At 44.8% G+C, this 13,733-nt stretch overlaps 1 protein-coding gene across 1 annotated transcript; it reads right to left on the bottom strand.

The window, feature by feature from the left end:
• Positions 1–11,315: 11,315 nt before the first annotated feature.
• LOC138672087 (piggyBac transposable element-derived protein 4-like) lies at positions 11,316–13,413 on the bottom strand. The gene is made up of 2 exons (XM_069760144.1): positions 13,313–13,413; positions 11,316–13,235 (listed from the first exon to the last, which is right to left on the bottom strand). Exons 1-2 carry the CDS (start codon positions 13,369–13,371, stop codon positions 11,417–11,419), a joined length of 1,878 nt encoding a protein of 625 aa, XP_069616245.1. The 5' UTR covers positions 13,372–13,413; the 3' UTR covers positions 11,316–11,416.
• Between the last annotated feature and the right edge of the window lie 320 nt (positions 13,414–13,733).

Below are 13,733 nucleotides of genomic sequence, written 5' to 3' on the forward strand. Positions count from 1 at the left end.
TTGCCATTTAACTAGTTAATAGGTGCTAGTGGAACGCGATTACACTCGCGCCTATTGCGGACACATGTCAGCTGTTCAAAACAGCTGACATGTCCTGGCTTTCATGTGGGCTCACCGCCGCAGCCCGCATCAAAACAGGGGTACTGCCATCGGACGTACTATTCCATCCGATGTCAGTAAGGGGTTAAGGATAAGAGCACCATATGTTAAATGAAATGTTAATATTACAGTCTTACACAAGCAAAAGTCTGTTTTCTTGACCAACACATAAATTCACGTCAACATACAGATAACAGTCTGTTTTTCTTGGTTTGCTAAAAATAGTTGTCTGATTAGTTAAGATAAAATGCTGTCTCCACAATTAGTTTTCCAGAGGCCATCTTCTTGAAGACGTGGGCTTTTGCCGCTGCCGGCCTCCTGGGAAAGGGGCCCTGCCTCCAGTGTTCTGCAGCCCCACGTTAATCTACATTTGGACTATAAGACGCACCCCCATTTTCCCTCCAAACTTATGGGGAAAAATTGCATCTTATAGTCCAAAAAATAAGGTCTATAAAACCTTTATTTTTGGGATCATCTCTGAGCTAGAAGACTTGGTGGTGTCCTTAGCAGTCATAGAGGTCATACCAAATACTAGATGGAGTAGTTTTGATGTGGGGCGTATTCATTTGTGTGAAACTCCATCTTGTCAGCTTTTTTGGAAACTTTTCGGTGAGGTTTTTTTATTAAGATCTTACATTTTGAAGGGTCTGTAGTCACTTTATGTTGAGCACTGAAAAATTGTATTTATACATACATAAATACTGTATACCACACACCTACTTGTTACATATGATATTGTATTGCCTGGACTGATCAGTATTTCCTTTATTTACTTTATAGTTATTATCAGCGACTCTGAGGAGAATGTTGGTATGTACTGCACATTACCATTACATGTTTCTTAACCCTGTCTCGTGGTAATCAGTATTAACTTTCCTGACAGCCCCATTTTTAAAGTCTGACTCGTCACTTTATGTGGTAACAACTTTGAAATGTTTCTGCTTCTGTCAGTGATTCTGAGATTGTGACTTTCTTTTTGTAAAACATTGTACCTGTTACTACTGGTAAATTGAAATAATAAGTTTTTCTTTATTTATGAAATTATGACACAGTTTCTGAAAATTTAGAAAAATGTGCAATTTTTAAACCTAAAGGGATATTCCCATCTCAAAGATCCTACCCCAATATGTAGTAGGTGTAATAATAATATTAGCAGATACCTCCAATTAGAAATGTAGTATAGTTTTTTATTCACTTTGTCTCTTTCCTCATGTTTAGGCATTGCAGGATCTTAGGTATCCATGGTTACGCCCACTGATGAAGTGACAGCTAGTTGCTAGTGGTCGTATCTATGGATACCTAAGATCCTGCAATGCCTGCATATGAGGAATGAGACATATACTACATTTCCATTTGGAGGTATTTGCTAATATTATTATTATTACACCTACTACATTTTGAGATAGGATCTTGGAGATGGGATTATCCCTTTAGCTGTACACCCTTGATGACATACACGGTATATAGTGTAGTGCAGCAGTGTCCACACTGTGCAGTGATGAGGCAGTGACCCAACCAAGTTCAAAACAAAACGTGTTTAATGTCTGAAAACTCACACAGTGCCCAACACGCTGTATCCACCGGATCGCAGCTGGGAAAACAAAAGATAGTCTGAGACCGGTTGCCATGAGCGACTACACGCCCGTATCCATGGAGGGTGCCAGACCTTTTGGCTTCACTTGGCCCTGTGTTGCCTCACACAGGGAATGCTCTGCCAGCAAGATCACACTGACACACCCAAACCCTCCTGCAGGTTTTTTTTTTACTCTCTGCCAGACTCTGTGGCCATAGGCGACTTGTAAGGTCTGGGTTGGAAGAAACGGACCGGCCCCACTTCCTTCCTGCAGTTTGTGTCAAAAATAAAAGCCCATACCGGTTTTCTTGAACAATTCCTTGGTCCAATAACTTGACCAGGTTCCAGCTCACTTTTATTCTGCCTTGTGACCCACAGGCATCCTACTGTGACCACAAGGCACTCCAGCGGATCTACTGAGCGCATCCTGGGGGACACATAGCGACCCTCCCATATGATACCTTTCACTGCCTCACAATTGCTATGAAACATTAGTCTCTGCTATATATGGGGCAATGCTGCGTTCAGGAGAAATTGGGGGCTGAAGTACGATTTTTTTCTGAATGGAATTTGACTAAAAGATTTTTTTTTAATGTTTTCATTAATGTAAAGCCCCTCAAGTGTTAGCTAACTTCTTGTATAGTTTGAAGCCTCCATTCTTTAAACTGGGGTGACTTTTGAGAGGTTACAATAAAGAGGCCATTCAAAGTCACTTCAGAAGTGAGTAGGTCCCTAAAATGCTTTTTTTTACATTTCTTTAAAAATATGAAAAATTGCTGTTAAATTATTAAGGATGTTTGACAATTCATGTCATCATAAAGTAGACATGTGGTAAAGGTGGCAGTGCGCTCTTTTTATTTTGTGATTCAGCATGTCTCAAGGTATATACACTGCTCAAAAAAATAATGGGAACACTTAAACAACAGAATATAACTCCCAGTATATCAAACGTCTGTGAACTCAAACTGTCCACTTAGGAAGTGTTAGGGCTAGCGGAATGCACCGAGAAAATAGAGATGTTTATTATAAATGGTGCGTTCGCAGCCCGGGGTCCACCGTGCAGGAGGAACCTGCTGCTAGCGAATGGCGGCACTTTTTGGCGGTATAGACTAGCTCTGTTACTCCACAGAGTAGCCGTGAAAGGGAAGCACTGCGTCCTGTTAGCTTCACAGGAGCACAAGCTTACTGCCAAGCTGATAGCAGTCAGTGGTTATGCAACATGCAATCTCCTCACCGGAGAAGCCGGTATTCTAGGGGCCTATTTCAGCCGGGTCCCTGAACACACTCATGCATTACCACAGTGGCGCAAAGCACATATATGAATTGACACTAGCGCATGGCCGTGCGGCCAATGCGAGCCTTATATAGCTGCAGCAAGTAAAAGACCTTCCTAGAAGGACCAATGAGAGACTGCCATACCTGAGCATGTGACCCTAAATCTCCACTGAGAGATCTTGCCCTGGACATGCTTAGTGTGTGCAAAGCAGGACTTGGTCCTAGCACTTAAAGGACCTTACTGAAAGGACCAATGGACTTAGCTGCAGTATCTGACCATGTGACCCTCGATCTCCACTGAGAGATCTTACTCAGGGCATGCTCAGAACGAGAAAAGCAGGACTTAGACCCAGACGCGTCTGCTCGCCGCTGCCCAGCACTGACTTCAATGGCAGAAGCAGGAAAAGCAGCAGTAACTCTTTGTGCAGAGTGTGAATGAGCAAGATGCTGGGACAGATGTCTCCGCCGAGCAGGCTCCACTGGGGCAGGAGAAGAATGGGAGACCGCAGTGGAGATGGCCCGAGATTCCCCCTGTGCAGAGGCAGGAACTCGACCCCTAACAGGAAGCAACATTGTTTGACAATCAATTTCACATGCTGTTGTGCAAATAGAATAGACAACAGATGGAAATTATTGGCAATTATCAAGACGCACTCAATAAAAGAGTGGTTCTGCAGGTGGGTACCACAGACCACATCTCAGTACCATTGCTTTCTGGCTGATGTTTTGGTCACTTTTGAATGTTGGTTGTGCTTTCACACTCGTGGTAGCATGAGACGGACTCTACAACCCACACAAGTGTCTCAGGTAGTGCAGCTCATCCAGGATGGCACATCAATGCGAGCTGTGGCAAGAAGACTTGCTGTGTCTGTCAGCATAGTGTCCAGAGGCTGGAGGCTCTAACAGGAGACAGGCCAGTACACCAGGAGACGTGGAGGGGGCCATAGGAAGGCAACAAACCAGCAGCAGGACTGCTACCTCAGCCTTTGTGCAAGGAGGAACAGGAGGAGCTTTGCAAAATGACATCAAGCAGCAGGTCAGAAATGTGCATGTGTCTGCACAAACGGTTAGAAACCAACTCCAAGAGGATGGTCTGAGTGCCCAACGTCCACAGATTGGGGTTGTGCTCACAGCCCAAAACCGTGCAGGACGCTTGGCATTTGCCACAGAACACCAGGAGTGGCAAATAATTATTTATTATTATAGCGCCATTTATTCCATGGCGCTTTACATGTGAGGAGAGGTATACATAATAAAAACAAGTATAATAATCTTAAACAATACAAGTCACGACTGGTACAGTAGGAGAAAGGACCCTGCCCGCGAGGGCTCACAATCTGCAAGGGATGGGTGTGGATAGAGTAGGTGAGGGTAGAGCTGGTTGTGCAATGTTTTGGTTACTGCAAGTTGTAGGTTTGTTGGAAAAGGTAGATCTTCAGGTTATTTTTGAAGGTTTTGATGGTAGGCGAGAGTCTGATATGTTGTGGTAGAGCGTTCCAGAGTAGGGGTGATGCGCTAAAAAAATCTTGAATGCGATTGTGGGAAGAGGAGATAAGATGGGAGTAGAGAATGAGATCTTGTGAGGATCAGAGGTTACATGCAGGTAAGTATCGGGAGAAGAGGTCACAGATGTATGGAGGAGACAGGTTGTTTATGGCTTTGTATGTCATGGTTAGGGTTTTGAACTGGAGTCTCTTGGTAATGTGGAGACAGTGAAGGGATTGACAAAGGGGAGTGGCCGGGGAAAAAGTGGATTAGTCGGGCAGCAGAGTTTAGAATAGATTGGAAGGGTGCAAGAGTGTTCGAGGGGAGGCCACAGAGCAGGAGGTTGCAGTAGTCTAGGCGGGAGATGATGAGGGCATGGACTAGGGGTTTTGCAGATTCTTGGTTTAGGAATGTACAGATCTGTGAAATATTTTTGAGTTGAAGGCAGACGGAAGTGGAAAGGGCTTGGATATGTAGTCTGAAGGAGAGATAGATCAATGTCAAGGAGTACCCCAAGGCAGCGAGTTTGTGGGACTGGGGAGAGTGGGCAGACGTTTACTGTAATAGATAGGTTCATTGGGGGGGGGGGGGTCGCGTGAGATGGTGGGAAAGGTGATGAATTCTGTTTTGTCCATGTTAAAGGGACTCTGTCACCCCCTCAGCCGTTAAAAACTAAAAGAGCCACCTTGTGCAGCAGCAATGCTGCTTTCTGACAAGGTGGCTCTTTAGTTATTGGTGCAGTCAAAGCAGAAATAAAGCATTTTTTAATTTCGCAAAAATACCTGTCTTTAGTCGTGGAGGCAGGTCTTAACCCCCCTGCTGCACACGTCACGCTGCTGTCACTCAACTGTCTTCTCGGCGCAGGGCGCTGCCCCCTCCACGCTGTTTTCAAATCAAATTTGGCGCCTGCGCTGTTTTGTTCTGCCTGGGGCTGGCGCACTGAGCGCTGCCCGTTTGACCTCAGATGCAGTCCCGCAGACTGCGCCTGTGTGGCCACCCAGCTTGTGAATCCCAGCCGCGCACTGTGCATAATGCATAACACACTGCGGGGCTGTGATTCACAAGCTGGGTGGCCGCAGAGGCGCAGTCTGCGAGACTGCATCTGAGGTCAGACAGGCAGCGCTTACTGCGCTTGCCCCAGGTAGAACACAACAGCGCAGGCGCTGGATTTGATTTGAAAACAGCGCGGAGGGGCGCCGCCCGGCGCCGAAGAAGCCTTGAGTGATGGCAGCGTGGCGTGTGCAGCAGGGAGGTTAAGACCTGCCTGCCTCCACGACAAAAGACAGGTATTTTTGCAACATTATTAAACGCTTTATTTCTGCTTTGACTGCACCAATAACTAAAAGAGTCACCTTGTCAGAATGCAGCATTACTGCTGCACAAGGTGGCTCTTTTAGTTTCTAAGGGCTGGAGGGGGTTTCAGATTCGCTTTAAGTTTTAGAAATCTAGTGGAGAAGAAGGATGGAATAGCGGACAGACATTGAGGGATTCTAGTTAGTAGGCTGGTGAAGCGGACGGACATAGAGGGATTGTAGTTAGTAGGCTGGTGATATCTGGTCAAGTGTGTAATGCCAAGGGATGAGAGGGTCTGTAATAATAGGGAATGGTCCACTGTGTCAAAGACAAAGGACAGGTCCAGGAGGAGGAGGATAGAGTAGTGTTGCTTGCTGTTGGTGGTTAATAGGTCATTGGTGACCTTAGGGCAGTTTCAGTGGAGTGGTGTAACCGGAAGACAGATTGTAAGCTGTCGAAGAGGGAGCAGGAAGAGAGATGGGAGGACAGTTCAAGATGGTCGTGTTGTTCCAGTAGTTTTGAGGCATAGGGGAGAAGTGATATAGGGCGATAGCTAGACACAGAGGATGCGTCAAGAGAGGAGTTTTTGAGGATAGGTGTAATTGAGGCATGTTTAAAGCTTGAGGGGAAAACACCAGTTTTTAATGATGCGTTGAAGGGTCCTCTCCCCTCTGTACCAGTCTGTCACTGTAAACCTGCTTACTGTAATCGATATCTATAACCCTGTATGTAACCCCTTTATCATGTACAGCACGATGGAATTAATGGTGCTATATAAAATAATAATAATAATAAAGAGATTTGTTGGGATGAAGACTGTGGCGAGGTTTGGGATGAAGTGGGAAGGGATCGGGACAATGCACAGGTGGTGAGATGCGGTCTTGAGAGTAGAGTGGAGAGTCGATCTTCTGTAATGGTGGAGAAGTTTGTTTTGGACGTGGAGGGCTGGGCAGTTGGGAGGAAGGGCTCTGGGGGGTTGTCGACCAAAACTCTCTGATGTTATCAATCTTTTGCTTGAAAAATTCACCACCGGTGCCCTGTGCTCTTCATAGATGAAAGCAGGTTCACACTGAGCACAGGTGACAGACGTGACAGAGTCTGGAGACGCCGTGGAGAGCGATCTGCTTGCAACATCCTTCAGCATGACTGGTTTGTCAGTGGGTCAGTAATAGTGTGGGGTGGCATTTCTTTGGAGGGCCGCACAGCCCTCCATGTGCTCGCAGAGGTAGCCTGACTGCCATTAGGTACCGAGATGAGATTCTCAGACCCCTTGTGAGACCATATGCTGGTGTGGTTGGCCCTGGGTTCCTCCTAATGCAGGACAATGCCAGACCTCATGTGGCTGGAGTGTGTCGGCAGTTCCTGCAAGATGAACGCATTTAAGCTATGGACTGGCCGGCCCGTTCCCCAGACCTGAATCTGATTGAACACATCTGGGACATCATATCTTGCACCATCCACCAACGTCACGTTGCACCACAGACTGTCCAGGAGTTGGCCAATGCTTTAGTCCAGGTCTTGGAGAAGATCCCTCAGGAGACCATCCTCCACCTCATCAGGAGCATGTGGGCTTCTGCCGCCTCTGGCCTCCTGGGAAGAGGGGGCCCTGTATCCTGTGATTCTGCTCCATCACCGATGCCACCCCCTCCCCTCACCCCCCGCAATCTACATTTGGACTATAAGACACACCCTTCATTTTTCTCCCAATTTTATGTGTACAAATTGCATCTTATAGTCCAAAAATTACAATATATGAATGTCGCTTATTTTTAATATCATCCCTAAGCTAAAAGACTTGGTGATGTCCTTAGCAATCATAGAGGTCATACCAAATACTAGATGGAGTAGTTTTGATGTGGGGCATATTCATTTTTGTGAAACGCAGTCTTGTCCACATTTTGGAAACTGTATTTGTGTTCAATTAGTTAGGGCTAGGGTTAGGGCTAGGGTGTGAGATAGCGCTCACTAGCGTATTGGGGAATACTCGCTTGTCAGCAGGATAAACATAGACAGGCACGGTTTTTCACATAAATAGTCCATGTGGTTTATTATCCACTCAGCATAAACCACGGAAGGCCATGTTCCACATCACAGACCTCACATAATACTTAGCACTTCACAAGATACGGCTTTGAAGCACAGTCAGTAAGTAAACATGCAGGACTTTACTTTTTCCAGTTGTCCTGGGTGACTGCATGCCACACAGTTCAATAACTGACCTTCATTAAGGCACATAGTCCTTTCCCCAGACCCGGGGTTACCTTGTAAGAGCTCCTGCTCCACAGGCTGACTCCTCGTCAGTCCATGGTCCTCACCACAGGTGACCTGTCCGGGTGATCTTCAGGACGTCCGTCGCCCGGCTGGGACCATCCAACACCCCAGGCCACCAGTACCAGAGTCCCACCATGTGCCCCCCAGGGAGTCAACACTCCCAACACTTAGGCTTCCAGGACTGTCCAGCACAGAACCACTCAGGTCCACACTCAGAGAGCATACAGGAACCTACAGGAACATACACTCAGAGAGCATACAGGAATGCTCTGTAGTGTCCTGCCTGGACACATGGAAGTCTGTCCATCCTGACAGACTCACCGACACCCACCATGTGCTAACACACCTCCTTTAGTTAGCCTGTAACCACACCCACAGGTGAGGTAACATCACATGCACTGGTCACATGATCATGACATCACTGCAGGTCCTCAAACTCCTGCAGGGAAAAAGATACAGTGAGTACCCCCACTCAGAGTGAGGTATGTGGGTAGCCAGACCCTCCCATCTCTCATAGCTACCCGCAACCTGGACCCAGGTGCACTAAACGACATCTTCAGTGCTCACGCGCTCTAAAGACAAGATACTCCGGGTTGCATCACAGGGAGCATCCATCCCTGTGACACATACCTCCCATTAACCACAATGCCAGACACTGACTCACTATCACATCCATGCACATAATTGCCACGCACTCTCATGGCCGCAATACGCCTCCGTGCGCATACTGGGGAGACCATGCAGCGCCCCCTACCTGTTACAGGGGTCACTGCCTCACAAGGGTTAGGGTTAGGGCTAGGGTTAGGGTTAGGGCTAGGGCTAGGGTTAGGGCTAGGGTTAGGGCTAGGGTTAGGGTTAGGGCTAGGGCTAGGGTTAGGGCTACAGTTTGGGTTGGGGCTAAAGTTAGGGTTCGGTTTGGGGCTAAAGTTACAGTTAGGGTTTAGATTACATTTACAGTTGAGTATAGGTTTGGGATTAGGGCTAGGGGTGTGTCAGGGTTAGAGGTGTGGTTAGGGTTACTGTTGGGATTAGGGTTAGGGATGGGTTTGGATTAGGGTTTCAGTTACAATTGTGGGGTTTCCACTGTTTAGGCACATCAGGGGCTCTCCAAACGCGACATGGCGTCCGATCTCATTTCCAGCCAATTCTGCGTTGAAAAAGTAAAACAGTGCTTCTTCCCTTCCGAGCTCTCCCGTGTGCCCAAACAGGGGTTTACCCCAACATATGGGGTATCAGCGTTCTCAGGACAAATAGGACAACAACGTTTGGCGTCCAATTTCTCCTGTTACCCTTGGGAAAATACAAAACTGGGGGCTAAAATATATTTTTTGTGGGAAAAAAAAAGATTTTTTATTTTCACGGCTCTGCGTTATAAACTGTAGTGAAACACTTGGGGGTTCAAAGTTCTCACAACACATCTAGATTAGTTCCCTGGGGGGTCTAGTTTCCAATTTGGGGTCACTTGTGGGGGGTTTCTACTGTTTAGGTACATTAGGGGTTCTGCAAACGCAATGTGACGTCTGCAGACCATTCCATCTAAGTCTGCATTCCAAATGGCGCTCCTTCCCTTCCGAGCTCTGCCATGCGCTCAAACGGTGGTTCCCCCCAACATACAGGGTATCAGCGTACTCAGGACAAATTGGACAACAACATTTGGGGTCGAATTTCTCCTCTTACCCTCGGGAAAATACAAAACTGGGGGCTAAAAAATAATTTTGGGGGGAAAGATTTTTTTTTTTTTAATTTTCCCGACTCTGCGTTACAAACTGTAGTGAAACACTTGGGGGTTCAAAGCTATCACAACACATCTAGATGAGTTCCTTAGGGGGTCTAGTTTCCAAAATGGTGTCACTTGTGGGAGGTTTCTACTGTTTAGGTACATTAGGGGCTCTGCAAATGCAATGTGACACCTGCAGACCATTCCATCTAAGTCCTCATTCCAAATGGAGCTCCTTCCCTTCCGAGCCCTCCCATGCGCCCAAACAGTGGTTCCCCCCCACATATGGGGTATCAGCGCACTCAGGACAAATTGGACAACAAATTGTGGGGTTGAATTTCTCCTGTTACGCTCAGGAAAATACAAAACTGGGGGCTAAAAAATAATTTTTGTAGGAAAAAATTTTTGTTTTATTTTCACGGCTCTCCATTATAAACTTCTGTGAAGCACTTGGTGGGTCAAAGTGCTCACCACACCTCTAGATAAGTTCCTTAGGGGGTCTACTTTCCAAAATGGTGTCACTTGTGGGGGGTTTCAATGTTTAGGCACATCAGTGGCTCTTCAAATGCAACATGGCGTCCCATCTCTATTCCTGTCAATTTTGCATTGAAAAGTCAAACTGTGCTCCTTCCCTTCCGAGCTCTCCCATCCGCCCAAACAGTGGTTTACCCCCACATATGGGCTATCAGCGTACTCAGGACAAATTGTACAACAACTTTTGGGGTCCAATTTCTTCTCTTACCCTTGGAAAAATAAAAAATTGGGGGCGAAAAGATAATTTTTGTGAAAAAATATGATTTTTTATTTTTACGGTTCTACATTATAAACTTCTGTGAAGCACTTGGTGGGTCAAAGTGCTCACCACACCTCTAGATAAGTTCCTTAGGGGGTCTACTTTCCAAAATGGTGTCACTTGTGGGGGGTTTCAATGTTTAGGCACATCAGGGGCTCTCCAAACGAAACATGGCGTCCCATCTCAATTCCAGTCAATTTTGCATTGAAAAGTCAAATGGCGCTCCTTCGCTTCCGAGCTCTGCCATGCACCCAAACAGTGGTTTACCCCCACATGTGGGGTATTGGCATACTCAGGACAAATTGTACAACAATGTTTGGGGTCCATTTTCTCCTGTTACCCTTGGTAAAATAAAACAAATTGGAGCTGAATTAAATTTTTTGTGAAAAAAAGTTAAATGTTCATTTTTATTTAAACATTCAAAAAATTCCTGTGAAGCACCAGAAGGGTTAACAAACTTTTTGAATATGGTCTTGAGCACCTTGAGGGGTGTAGTTTTTAGAATGGTGTCACACTTGGGTATTTTCTATCATATAGACCCCTCAAAATGACTTTAACCCTTATCCGGCTGAATAGGTACAATTGTAACTATTCCGTTTTAAAATTGCAATAACTTTTTTTTTGAAAAGACGTAGAGGGCTGAAATTTCGTGACATCTCTACATTTTTGGTCCAGAATATATTGGCCAAATTTCAATAAAATATCTCCACCCGCTTCCGAGATAAGGGGTCGAGATCTTTTTGCATCCATAACAAGCTGCATAGGTACAAATGTACCTCATATATTTTGAATGAAGATAATGCAAGGGAAAAAGCATAAATTTTTTTTTAATGATAATGCTATTTAACTATTATAAACAAGTAAAAAACTGTTCATTTACATTATAAAAGAAAATGTAAGAAACTTTTTTTTATTGATTTTCTTTGCAAGTAATGCATGTTGGCTTTGCTACAGAGTGTTCATCGCAAATGGGTTTCACACAAACCACACAAGACTTTCTAGTCTTGCGTTGTTTTCGCCTCAGGTCTCTGCAGACATAGCAACTACCAACAACAGGGGAGGGTCCACGACTACCATGAGGTATTTTGGGGCCAGCTGCTGGCTGCGATGCTACCACAATGCATCGTCCAAGCACCATTTCTACTGCACCTCGAAGAAAATGGTTTCTCATTATCATTTTGTTTGTACTACGATCTTCAATTGCAATCATACACAGCTGATTTGCGAGATCTTTCAGGAACTTTCTTCGTTGATCCTTTGCCCTGAAGCTTGGATTGTGTTCTCTGTAGATGATGTAGGATGCTAACCCACTGACATCAATCATATTGTAGAAAAATGCCAAAGTCCAACGTGATGTTCGTCGTTTCACAGTGTACTCTCCCAACATTTTATCCATAACATCAACGCCACCTTTTGTTATGTTGTAGTATTTTATTATCTCTGGCTTGGCTGCTAGTGTCTCTTCAACTTCTCCCGTCATGTGCATAGATGATAGAAGCACGACTGATTTGTTCTTCTTTGGTACATATGAACAGACTGTTGCATCATGATTGTAGGCAAAATTTGTCGAGTATACAGGCCTTTCTTTGGCAGGCTGCATGTTGTTAGGTAGGAACCTTTTGTTTTTTCTCACTGTACCAACTAGTGTCATGTTCCAGGAGTTCAATACCTTAGCTAGTTCCATGGTTGTAAAGAAGTTATCGGTGGTGACATTTCTTCCAGAGCCTTTATACGAGCTCACTAGGTCCAATACTGTTCGTTCTCCAATGTTTACTTGTCGAGGACCATCAGTTGGTTTCCCAGTGTAGAGCTGACCTTGTAAAGGGTAGGCATTTGATGAGTCACAAGCCCAGAAAATCTTTATGCCATATTTAGCTGGTTTTGAAGGTATATACTGGGTAAATTTAGTATGACCTCTAAATGGAAATAATTGCTCGTCGACGGTGATACAATGATATGGCTTGTAGGCTCTCTCCAGATTACTGTTCAGCATTGTCCAGATGTCCCGTATTGGTGCAGCTTTATCTGTTTGCACACGTTCTGCACGTGTATTTTCGTTGTCAAACCTGATAAATCTGAGTATCATCTTGAAGCGGTCACGAGACATGGCTGCACGTATAAGAGGCAGAGCAGCAACATTCCACATTTCCTCCAGATTCTCTTTGTTGGCTCTGTGCACACCAGCAGCAATCAGTATGCCCAAAAATGCATGAAGTTCAGTTTCAGTAAATTGCTTGAATGTTTTTTGTGGTGGCCGTTTGGAAGAATCAGGAAAACGTTGTACCAGTTCGTTGTTGTAAGCATCACAAACTCTCTTGGCCTTTCGATTCGTTTCCCGTAATATGATGTCACACATCTCGGGAGTCATGATGGACTTGAATAGCTCTTTTGCTGTATATAGGTTGCTGATTGCTGCAGGGCCACCTCTTTGTCGTAGGACATTACGAGATTTTGTTTGTGCATTTGGCAGTGGATTACTGCACCATTGAGTTTCATCCTTAGCAGTCCAAATGTCGCCTGCACTTTGAGGCACAGAATCATCCTCAACACTTTCGTCTGATTCGTATTCATTTTCATGCTCTATGACCATTTCTTGTTCAATGTCTGAATCTTCTTCAGTAACATCCACTTGTGGTACATAGTTTTCATCATCAGATGGAACATATGGTTCATCCTCATGCTCAGAATCAGATTCTTCTAGCATTCGCATTATTTCGTCAGACGTAAATCTGTAAATATGAAAAAATGTAAAATAAATAATTTTCCGAAATACTACATTATTGGCTTTTCACAAAATTATACTAACCTGCAAACACGTTTTCTTGGATTATGGCGGAAACTAGATCCAGCATTACTATCACTCATGATGACTTGCTAGATGAATTTTGGCTTCGTATTTTGTGCTGAATATAAATAAAACATCGTAAAACAATATGTAGATACTAATTATTATCCATTTTTCGTATAAAAATTATACCTATAGTGATAAGTTTCATACAAAATATATGTAAGCCAAGTCCAGGCTGAAAGACAATTTGACTGTTCTGTCCCCACATAATGAGAATAAAGGTATAACTGGCTGTTAGATGCTGTGAGACTTTCCTACCTTCGTTTCCAAGAAATTGAAGACTTCACAAGCCTAGAAATGTGTGCTCACAGCAATGAGATGAACAGCAAAATGGCTAATGAGAGGAGGGAGGCAGGAAGACAAGTAGAAGCCACTCCCA

The sequence above is a fragment of the Ranitomeya imitator genome, chromosome 3 (genome assembly GCF_032444005.1).
Source record: "Ranitomeya imitator isolate aRanImi1 chromosome 3, aRanImi1.pri, whole genome shotgun sequence".
In the NCBI taxonomy this organism is placed as follows: Eukaryota; Metazoa; Chordata; class Amphibia; order Anura; family Dendrobatidae; genus Ranitomeya; species Ranitomeya imitator.

Bases quoted from the DNA above. Each gene is read 5' to 3' on its own strand.
- LOC138672087 (XM_069760144.1), bottom strand. From the start codon at position 13,371: ATGAGTGATAGTAATGCTGGATCTAGTTTCCGCCATAATCCAAGAAAA. The intron at 13,236-13,312 runs GTTAGTATAATT...TCATATTTACAG, and splicing joins CCAAGAAAACGTGTTTGCAG to ATTTACGTCTGACGAAATAA.